Source organism: Lolium rigidum, chromosome 6 (assembly GCF_022539505.1).
Source record: "Lolium rigidum isolate FL_2022 chromosome 6, APGP_CSIRO_Lrig_0.1, whole genome shotgun sequence".
In the NCBI taxonomy this organism is placed as follows: domain Eukaryota; kingdom Viridiplantae; phylum Streptophyta; class Magnoliopsida; order Poales; family Poaceae; genus Lolium; species Lolium rigidum.
In genome coordinates, this window is record NC_061513.1 from 10,432,057 (window position 1) to 10,443,969 (window position 11,913).

At 40.0% G+C, this 11,913-nt stretch overlaps 1 protein-coding gene across 1 annotated transcript; it reads left to right on the forward strand.

The window, feature by feature from the left end:
- Positions 1 to 10,232: 10,232 nt before the first annotated feature.
- On the forward strand, positions 10,233 to 11,644 carry LOC124667869 (protein FAR1-RELATED SEQUENCE 5-like). The gene is made up of 2 exons (XM_047205105.1): positions 10,233 to 10,371; positions 10,512 to 11,644. Exons 1-2 carry the CDS (start codon positions 10,349 to 10,351, stop codon positions 11,227 to 11,229), a joined length of 741 nt encoding a protein of 246 aa, XP_047061061.1. The 5' UTR covers positions 10,233 to 10,348; the 3' UTR covers positions 11,230 to 11,644.
- Positions 11,645 to 11,913: the final 269 nt, after the last annotated feature.

Sequence of the window (11,913 nt, forward strand, 5' to 3'; positions counted from 1 at the left end):
GAGATCATGTCCGTGCTTTGGAGATGAAGATCGAAGGCGCAAAGACAAAAGGGCCATATCATATCACATATGAATTGCATGTGATGTTAATCCTTTATGCATCTTATTTTGCTTAGATCGCGACGGTAGCATTATAAGATGATCCCTCACATTAATATCAAGATAATAAAGTGTTCTCCCTCGTATGCACCGTTGTAACAGTCCGTCGTTTCGAAGCATCTCGTGATGATCGGATGTGATAGATTCAACGATTCACATACAACGGGTGTAAGCCATGTTGCACACGCCGAATACTTGGGTTTGCTTGACGAGCCTAGCATGTACGTACATGGCCTCGGGACAACGGAAACCGAAAGGTTGAACACGAGTCATATGGATGATATGATCAACATGTTGATGTTCACCATTAAAGCTACATCATCTCACGTGATGATCGGTTTTGGTGTAGTGGATTTGGATCGTGTACCACTTAACAACTATGAGGGATGTTGTATTAAGTGGGAGTTCATTAGTAATTAGATTAAAACATGAACTAATTATCATAAACATAGTCTGGGTAGTATTTTGAATTATTTTTGTAGTATTGGCATCCGTTTTCTACCATGCGCTAGTCTTGTTATTGAGATAGAAATACTCGTTAAAATCGACAAGAAACTTTACTGATTGGTACCGTATTGTTAAAAGAATCAAGAAATGATTAAGTCCTATTGCAAACTTTTAGTAAACCTCACATTGTTGATTCAGAGAGCTATGGTTTCAATTAGTACCTAAAGTTATCTTGTCTCCGTGAAACATGAAGTTCAAATCTGTTTGAAAAGTAAGGAGCTGAAAATTTAGTTTTCAGAAATAATCAAGGTATGAGATATATATGATATCTAAGACCTTATTGCAAGATGATAGAATATAATTTGGTGAGACTACATAAACTCATAAGTTTTATGGGAATGTACGAAGGTTGAAGACGCAAGGCGTCCCAATCCTCCAACTATTGGGGCACTAATAATATTTGCATATCCATGAAATTATCATCCTTAGTATGCACCGTTGCTAAGACTCGTCGTTTCGAAGCATCACGTGATGATCGGGTGTGATAGATTCTACGAGTGCATACAACGGGTGCAAGCTAGATTTGCACATGCAAATACCAAGGTTTAAACTTTATGAGCCTAGCATGTATAGACATGGTCTCAAAAAGTTGTCATGAATTGATGGATAAAATTATGAGTGAAATTGTTCATCATATTACATAGTTACTAATAAGTGAAATCTAGAACACTTGTCATATGATGATCAACTTCAAAGTAAGAACCTCAAGGTTATTGGTATTTGACCAACAAACCTAGAAGTTATTGATGTTGAAGTGTTTTTCCGAATAATGAGGAAAGCTAAAAGAGAAACTGCAAAAAGATATTCTGGCAAAAAGAAAAGAAAAGACTAGAAGGTCTAGCTCGTGTGTATATAAATGATATACATGTTATGGTTGTATTCCTAGTTAAGTCACACTATGAAATTCTTGGGTATTAGTACTATATTGGTTGGTATGAAGTGTCATACAAAACAACGCAATACAAGAATACAATGGCCTAAGTGACTGACAAGGAATATGATAGGAATGTACGTCTGGAACAAAAATAAAGTGTTATTATGTTCGTCGTTGGCATTCTATCTAGCCCTTAGAATTTATAATAAAAAACTTAATAATTGTTATTTTGCTCCTGGTCAAATGAAAACAATGAGTTGTTCAAATTATGACATTACTCCATGTACGATGGATAAGTTATTATAAATCTTAATGGTGAAACACACATACATAACACTAACGCTAAAATGCCATAAGGCAAATGATTTAAATTCCACTTATTTGTGGAACCGCCATTTAGGTCATGTTAGAAAGGAACGCATGAAGGAACTCCATGCAAATGGATTTTTGGAGTCATTTGATTTTTGAATCGTTTGGCGCTTGCAAATATTTTCTAAAAGAATGACTAAAATACCGTTCATAGGCCAAAAGTTGAACGGGCAACTAACTTAGTGGAAAAATACATGATGATGTATGTGGTTCACTGGGCATAGTTGTGTGCGGGAGATTCTTCTACTTCATGAAAACTTTCAACAATGAATTGAGTATATATATGTGGATATATTCAATAAGGAAGAAGTTTGAAACATTTGAATGGATTCAAATAAAATTCAGCATGAAGTGGAAATCATCGTAATAGAAAAGTCAAATATCTATGATTGGATCATGGTGGAAATATTTGAATTACGAGTTTTAGCGAACATCTAAAAGAGTTATGAAATTGTTTTACAACTCACGTTTCTTGGAGTATCATAATGATGATGGAGTATCCGAGAGATGTATCCAAACCTTGTTGGATCAATGATGAGATAAGATATTGACGCCATTATATTTTTGTGGATTATGCTTTAGTGACTACCGCTTTTACACTGAATAGAGCATCATCATGATCCGTTGAAATGACACCATACGAGTTATGGCATGGGTATGAACCCTGATAGTCTTTTCTTAAATTTTGGTATGCATAGCATAAGTAAATAAGTTTACAACCAAAATCGGATGAATATCTTTGTTGGTTATCCCGGAGATTTGATTGGGAATTCTTCCCACGAGACAAAGACAAAAGTGTTTGTCAATGTTTCTTATTTCCGAGAAATTGTTTCTAGTGAAGTATTTGAGTGGGGGGACAATATAATTTGATAAGGTTTATGAACCTGAGCATAATGATCAGAGTAGCGCAGCATCGGAAATTGGTTCCGGAAGCGACCACGACGATCATGGATCCCATGACTACAAATTGTTTTAGCCATGGAGATCGAAGAACATATTGAACCTTGTAGGTATGGTTTACTTTGTGATCAAATAAATGATTTGTGGACAAAGGATTGATTTTGAACAATGATAAACCAACTACAAATAAAGAAGTTATGATGGGCCCTGACTCCGTTAAAATGGCTATACACCATGAAATCCAAGATAGATGAATACTTTTTGAAAGCAAATGGATCTATAGACTTGGATGAAATATCCTTGAAAGAGCTCGACTTGTCGAAAAATTGTTTACGACAAAGTTCAAAGAGTTGACTACGATAAGATTAGATCTTCCGTAGCAATGCTTATAGTCTATGTGGATTATTCTAGTAATCACTACATATTTCTTTTATGAGATATGCTAGTAGGATGGCAAAATACATTACTTATCGAAGTATGTATTAAAGGTGTATACAAAATACAACCAAGAGTTTTGCCTGTCCGTAGAATACTAGATAGGTATACAAACTTCAATTGGATGAAGTGAGTATCGCGGAGTTGGAATCTTCACCGGATGAAATAGTCAAAGAGTTTTTGATTTCATCAAGAGACAATGAAGAGGCTTGCATTTGCAAGAAATTAAGTGGGAGCGCTGAGACATATTTATAATACTTTATGTAGGTGACATATAGTTGGTTATAAATGATGTAATTATATACTTGATTAAAAGGTTTCATTGAGAAATTAATTTCAATGAAAGAATATGGACTGAGACATATTTAGTGTCAAGATCTATGAAGATAGATTGAAACACATAATAAGTTTAAGTCAAAGTACATAGAATGGATATTGAGTTCAATATATAAATATTAAGAAAATGTTCTTGTCATGTTAAGTTTTAACAAGACTTGAATGTATCTGACACTCAATGAGTAAAAACACATGAGTGATTTTAGATCACGAATAATATGTACAATATCAGATGTCCTATGCTCTAAATGGTTAGGAGCATATACCAGAATGATTCATGTGATGATCATTGGATAAATGATGAAGAATATCCCTGAGTACTTTAGAAGAACCAAGGATATATAGTTTTGTATGAGTAATGACAAACAAATCGCTGTAAGGTGTTGCACCGATATTAGTTTGGTCACATATAAAAATAAAATTTCAATCTCAAATTAGGCTAAGTGTTGTTTAAAAGGTAGCACAATGAGCTAGAATTTGTCTATGCTAGATTTAGATGAGTTCTAAATGTTGTGACGGATTCTACAAAAGAAGGCAGAGTATGTCATTGTTTGACAATGGCAAAGGATGTTAAGTCAAGAGGTTCTTTGAGAACTTGGTGTAGTTTCGACAGAGTCAGAACTTTGAAGCTATATTGTATGTGACAATAATATTAGTGACATATTTCAGACCGCGGAATTAAGGTTCCACCAGAAGACCAAACATATTTAATGCCAACTCATTTGGAAATGAGTGATGCGTTAAGACGCAAATGAATTACAAAATACATACGTTTCTGAGCATGTCGATCCGTTGACTAAAACCTCTCCCGTGAGCAAAACATGATAAAGCACCGAAGGCCAAGGTGTTATATCTTTACAAATGTAAACTAGATTATTGACTCTAGTGCAAGTGGGAGATCGAAGGAGATATGCCCAAGAGGCAATAATAAAAGTGGTTATTATATATCTTTATGTTTATGATAAATGTTTATATATCATGCTATAATTGTATTAACCGAAACATTGATACATGTGTGATATGTAAACAACAAAGAGTCCCTAGTATGCCTCTTAACTAGCTTGTTGATTAATGGATGATTAGTTTCATAATCATGAACATTCGATGTTATTAATAACAAGGTTATATCATTATATGAATGATGTAATGGACACACCCAATTAAGCGTAGCATAAGATCACGTCATTAAGTTATTTGCTATAAGATTTCGATACATAGTTACCTAGTCCTTATGACCATGAGATCATGTAAATCATTTATATCGGAAAGGTACTTTGATTACATCAAACGCCACTGCGTAAATGGGTGGTTATAAAGGTGGGATTAAGTATCCGGAAAGTATGAGTTGAGGCATATGGATCAACAGTGGGATTTGTCCATCCCAATGACGGATAGATAAACTATGGGCCCTCTCGGTGGAATGTCGTCTAATGTCTTGCAAGCATATGAATAAGTTCATAAGAGACCACATACCACGGTACGAGTAAAGAGTACTTGTCGTGAGACGAGGTTGAACAAGGTATAGAGTGATACCGATGATCAAACCTCGGACAAGTAAAATATCGCGTGACAAAGGGAATTGGTATCGTATGTGAATGGTTCATTCGATCACCGAAGTCATCGTTGAATATGTGGGAGCCATTATGGATCTCCAGATCCCGCTATTGGTTATTGGTTGGAGAGAGTACTCAACCATGCCCACATAGTTCGCGAACCGTAGGGTGACACACTTAAGGTTTGATGTTGAAATGGTAGAACTTGAATATGGAATGGAGTTCGAATATTTGTTCGGAGTCCCGGATGAGATCCCGGACATCACGAGGAGTTCCGGAATGGTCCGGAGAATAAGATTCGTATATAGGAAGTCATATTCCAAGTTTGGAAATGATCCGGTGCATTTATGGCAGGTTCTAGAAGGTTCTAGAAAAGTCCGGAAGAAATCACCATGGAAAGTGGAGTCCCGGAGGGACTCCACCTTGCATGGCCAGCCAACCCTAAAGGGGAGGAGTCCAAGGTGGACTCCCCAAGGGTGGCCGGCCAACCCCCAAGGAAGGGGTGGGAGTCCCACCTTGAGTGGGATTTCCCCCTTGAGTAGGTTTCCCACCTATGGGAGGTTTTGTTGTTGGGGTCTTATTCGAAGACTTGGATACCAATACTTGGGGATTTCCACCTATATAATGAGGAGGAGAGGGAGGGGGCTGCACACACTTGGCCGCACCACCTAGGGCTGCCCTTGGCCGGCGCCCTAGCCTCCCCTTCTCTCCCCAAACCCTAGCGGTCTCTCTCCTCCACCACATCCCGCACGCTTAAGCGAAGCTCCGCCGGATTTCTCCACCACCACCGACACCATGCCGTCGTGCTGTCGGATTCAAGAGGAGCTATTACTTCCGCTGCCCGCTGGAACGGGGAGGTGGACGTCGTCTTCATCAACAACCGAACGTGTGACCGAGTACGGAGGTGCTGCCCGTTCGTGGCGCCGAACCGATCGTGATCAAGATCTTCTACGCGCTTTGCAAGCGGCAAGTGAACGTCTACCGCAGCAACAAGAGCCTCCTCTTGTAGGCTTTGGAATCTCTTCAAGGGTGAGACTCGATACCCCCTCGTTACTACCGTCTTCTAGATTGCATCTTGGCTTGGATTGCGTGTTCGCGGTAGGAATTTTTTTGTTTTCTATGCAACGTTATCCTACACTAATGGCCTTAGGTACACATCAATGTCGTTGCCCGGTTGCTTTGGGCCTTGGATAAGCACTGGCATCATAATGAACTTCCGCTTCATGCACAACCAAGGAGGAAGGTTGTAGATACATAGAGTCACGGGCCGAGTGCCGTGATCGCAGCTCTGCTCCCCAAAAGGATTCATGCCATCCGTACTTAGACCAAAGTATAAGTTCCTTGCCTCACCCGCAAAATCCGGGAACTCTCTCCCGATGTTTCTCCACCGCCGACCATCAGCGGGGTGCCTCAACATCGCGTCTTTCTTACGTTCTTCCATGTGCCATCGCAACAACTTGGCATGCTCTTTGTTTCGAACAAACGTTTCAACCGTGGTATTATTGGAGCATACCACATCACCTTCGCAGGAACCCTCTTCCCGGGTGGCTCGCCCTCAACATCACCAGGGTCATCTTTTCCGATCTTATACCGCAATGCACCACATATCGGACATTTATTCAAATTCTCGTACTTCTCACCGCGGTAGAGGATACGGTCATTAATGCATGCATGTATCTTCCGCACATCTAATCCTAGAGGGCAGACAAGCTTCTTTGCTTCATATGTACCGACGGGCAATTCATTATTTCTTGGAAACGAGCTTCTTTAATATTATCATCAATTTCTCAAATCCCGAGTCACCACACCGACCTCCGCCTTCCATTTCAGCAATTCCAATATGCTACCCAGCTTTCTATGCCCATCTTCACAACCCGGGTACAACAATTTGTGGTGGTCCTCTAACATCTTGTCGAACCGCAACCTCTCCTTATCCAGTGCCACGGTCTCTTCTTGCATCGAAATGGCCCGACGAAGATCATCATCAACGGGATCATCCGATGCCCTGTTCTTCACCTCCTTCTTCTTCATTGTCGTCCATTGCGGTATCAAAGCATTCGAGAGAACATAGATCGGTATCGGTCATCATTATCTTCTTCCTCATCGCCGTCTTCCATCATAACCCCTTCTTCTCCGTGCTTGGTCCAAACATTATAGTCTGGACATGAATCCAAACCGAAGCGTGTGGTTCTTAATGTCTCTTGAGCAAGAGTAATCCTTCTCGTTCTTACATTTTAGACATGGACAACACATAAAACCTTGCTTCGACTTGTTGGCCTCGGCCACAAGCGGAAAGAATTCACGCCCTCTCGAAAGCGGGAGCACATCGGTTACCGTACATCCATGGATGACTCATCCGCATCATAAGTACAATTATATATGTATCAGATGCAATCACCTTGCTAAAATTAGTATTGTACGGACTATGCATATATATATAGTCGAGAAAATAGTTGCTAACCTTTTAGGATCAAAAAGAGGAGAAATCTTATCAAATAAAACCAAGTGGCATCCCTCTCACAAGCATTCCATCAAACACCTCTTGTGCACATGTAGAAAAAATGAGCTAGCATACACCTCCACCTTCACCACCAAGGAAAAAATGAGATGGGGGTTGGTTGGCTGTTTCTATATATATAGGCATGGCCCTTTTGTCGCGGGCCGTATTACGACCCGCGACAAAAGGGGTGCCGACAGGAGGTGCCATCCCTCAGATCCCTTTTGTCGCGGGTCGTAATACGGCCCGCGACAAAAGGGCGCGACAAAAGGCCCTGCCCGCTCCACATGATTTCGGGGCGACGTGACCAGGCCATTTGTCGCGGGTGCAGGCGGGCCCGCGACAAAAGGCTCCCATAGAAGCCCTGTTTTCCACTAGTGACTGGTAGACATCAGAACTAGAAGCTGCAAAGGCACAACGCTTTGTGTGCATCAACAGTGCACGTAAAGGTTGGACCAACCATGTGGACATAAACCCTCCGAGGGGCAAATGGTCAAATGAAAAACGTAATCTGGTTCCCGGAAACAAAATGATTATGTTTGCCCCATATCATAAATAATCGATCGAAACATATGCATCGTCAAAGGCTCAAAGCTGTAGCTAAGGATCAGGAGTACCCAAGGCAAGGGTGGCTGCTTTCTATAACAACTGACGAGTCTTATGTGAACTCGGAATGACAGTGTAAGAAGGGTGCAGATGACATGCAATTTCAGGCCTACATGTCCATTCGGCGGGTGCGGCATCTGAGCCAGCGGAATAGTCATCACACCACAACAGAAAAACTACTAAATGCTGCAGAAAACGCCATGGCAAGGAAACCTATGTTCTGCAGAGCATTGCAGTAACATTCGGCAACACGAGTTGCGGCGATTGCCACCGGACAGAGCACGGGTGTTCAAATCCACGTCACACTAAAACGAGGACTAGTTTGACACCAAAACTGAACGTTCCTAGTTGGTTTAGTGTAGGAAGCAGGCATGGCATATGTTCCCAGGACCAAATTATCACAGAATGGCCTAAATGACAGTGAATGGATGAATGTAAGCACGGGATTGTGATTTGTGAAAATGGAAAAGTAACTCCAAACTAATTTAGAAAGATGAACCGATCAAGGCAACCCATAGCTATTCCTAACTACTTCAGGAGCTGCAGCTATTTTCTAGGAACAGTCAATTTATTTCCGAATCAAGCGAACCATAGCTCTGATAAGCAGCCGAGATTCTGTAGCTCACCAAAGGGAGGCGGAGGGCAGCGGGTGTGGGGGCGGTGGAGGAGCCTATGCTGCTGGCCCTGGGGCTTCTGTGGGGGTTGCGCAGCTGGCTTGAGGCGAGGGGCAGCCGTCGCCGCCGCCGTCGCCGGCCTTTACCTGCTCCAGTGCGTGCCGGAATAGGGCACACGCTCGGAGCGCCTCCATAACAGGTATATTTCCTTTTTCTTAAATCCGAACATTTTTAAAACTGAAAAAATTACAATCTAAGCAACTTTTAAATATGAACAGTTTTAAAATTCGAACTTTTAAATTTACAATTTTAATCTGAAATTTTTTAAAGTTGACAAATCTTTAATTTGAACACTTTAGTTTGAAATTTTCTAAATTTTAAAATTCTCACAAAAACCACGTATAACCGAAGAAACAGCAAAACCCGCAGATCTAGAAAACCATCAAAGAGAAATAACCAGAAAAAAACCTAACCAAACTTGCTAATGGGTCGACCCAGTTTATTCATGCCCTCGGGCGATGCATAGGGTTCACCCCTTGGGCACACCACACCCCTGTGGAGCATGAGCCTGGCCCATATTTCGCTACTATTGGTTTTTTTTATTCTTTTCCGGTTACCGTTGGTTTAAGCGTTTTTTTGGTTTTCTGTCGGATTTTTTTGCTTTTTGAAAAATTTCAAATTTCAAATTGTTCAATTTTAAAAAATATTCAAACTACAAAATTGTTCTAATTTGAAAATTGCAAAAAATCATAGTTGGAAATTGCTTGAATTTGAAAAATGTGCAAATTAAAAAATGGTCATACATATAAAATGTTGAAAATTTGTATTTTTCACGTTTTAAAATGTTCAAATTAATTAATATTTCATATTCAAAAAACTTCAAATTCCAAAAAAAAATGAAAATCAAAATTTGGAAAAAAATTTCAAGTTCGAAACCTGTTCAAATTTTAAAATTATTTCGATAAAAATATTATTTTGATTTTTTTTCCAGATTTTCTAAAAAATAAAAGTTAAATATTTTAAAAAACAGGGTAAAAAATATTTTATCTTTTATAAAACGTAATAATAAAAGGAAGAAATATGAAAAGGAAAAAATATTTTAGCTTATAAGAAAAGTAAAAAAGAAAAGGAAGAAATATGAAAAGGAAAGAAAACATAAAAGATTTAAACATGTACTGCTACTTTTTTTTTTTTTTGAGATGCATGTACTGCTACTTGATGGCAGGGCAACGAGGAACTGGCTCCTCTAACGGAACTGGCTCCTCTAACGGCTTGAAGACAAGTCAGACTCTGACTTTGCTTCTTCCTCCCGGCAGATTCTCTCCAAAAGAATAGGAAAAAAGAAAAGTAAAACTCCAGCCTCCAGTCCACTCTCCAGGCCACCTACTTTTTGGAGGGAAAAAGCCCCCGCCTGGGCACATGTGCGCGCCAAAATAGACTGCTCTTCTCTCCACTTCTTCTCTTCTGCTCGGCTGTGTATTTCCTCTGTTCTTTCCTCTCTTTACAACACAAAAGGCATATCCTAAGAAAATACATCAAGAATTAGTTCTGGGGATTGATGGAGAACCAAGATCCAAACAAGTAAGTTCCTTTTGATTATTTTCTCAGTCAAATTTTGCATGCTCTTTTATATCTGTTTAAGTAAACTATTTTCTATGCTGAAAACCAAAATCTCAACAGCCCTCTGTTTCTAATTTATTATTTACTTGTTTATTTAATAGGGAGGAAGGAATACCTAGATGGAAACCTCAACTTTGGATGAAGTTCCATACCGTGGCAGAGGCATGGGACTTTTGGGAATATTATGGAGGAAGGATGGGATTTAGTGTAAGAAGGAGATACACAAATACAAGAAAAATTGATGGGGTTGTGACTGGATGCAAATTCGTTTGTTTCAAAGAGGGTAAAAAAGCGGCTGATAAAAGGGATAGTCTAACTAAGAGAGAAAGGGCTGAAATAAGAACCGGCTGTATGGTTCGTATGTCAATTAGATTGGACCGTGAAGATGGAAGTTATGAAATTTTTCAGTTGGATCTTGAACACAATCACATGCTTCAGCTGCCAGAAGCACGCCGTTTGCTGCCATCACAAAGGAAAATCTCTAAAATTCAAGCTTTTGAAATAGAAGTTGCTGATGATTCTGGTATTGCACCCAAAAATGCTCATAAGTTTGCTAGTCGGCGGGTTGGTGGACTAGGTAGTCTAAGTTACACACGGCGAGATCATAAGAACCATTTGCGAACAAAGCGTCAAAGAGAGTTGAAGTATGGTGAAGCAGGTAGTGTGCTAAAGTATTTTCAAGACAAGGCCATTGAGAATCCTTCATTCCAACATGTTGTACAGCTAGACTGTGATGAGCAGATAACAAATATATTTTGGGCTGATGCCAAAATGATCATAGATTATGCTCATTTTGGTGATGTTATAACCTTCAACTAATCTTTTGACAAAATGATCACAAAATTCAGCAAAGAAGAACAAAGCAGCTCCAAATGAACCAGGCTCTAATCAATATGAGTTCATGGGAAGTTTCACTAATCTTTTGACAACTCCTATTATGGCTGAAGACTTTGGTGATGATATATTCCGATTATGAGCTTGGTAGTAGGTTACTGAACTTGTGTATCCTTTTGGATGTTTTCTACAGCTCAAAAATTCTGAATTATATATTCTGAATATGAGCTTGGTAGTAGGCTAGTGAACTTGTGTCATCCTTTTGCATGTTCTTCTACAGCTAAAATATTCAGAGTCATGTTCTGAATATGAGCTTCGTAGTAGGCAAGTGAACTTGTGTCATCTTTTTGTTGTTCATATCAATATCGTGGAGTTAATAGAGATGCAATTGATATCTAAACTGATTGAGGATCTTCACAATATACAACTTTGAATGAATTGGATCACAGTTCCCAAATTTCAGAACAGGATGAGGAGGTGCGGAGCGGTGGTGCTACTGCTACCTGTCAGCGACGAGCTCGACGAAGGGGCGCTGGACGGCGCGGATGGCAGTTGGGCGGCGGCCTGGGAAATTTTCCGTCGCCGCGGCCGACGACGGCGCGGACGCCAGCGCGCGACTCAACGGCGAGCCAGTGCCCAGTGGAGGACGACCAACGGCACTGACAAGCG

Excerpts from the sequence above, each read along its gene's own strand:
- LOC124667869 (XM_047205105.1), top strand. The coding sequence starts at position 10,349 with ATGGAGAACCAAGATCCAAACAA. Across the intron at positions 10,372-10,511 it reads GAGAACCAAGATCCAAACAA|GGAGGAAGGAATACCTAGAT; the intron begins GTAAGTTCCTTT and ends TTTATTTAATAG.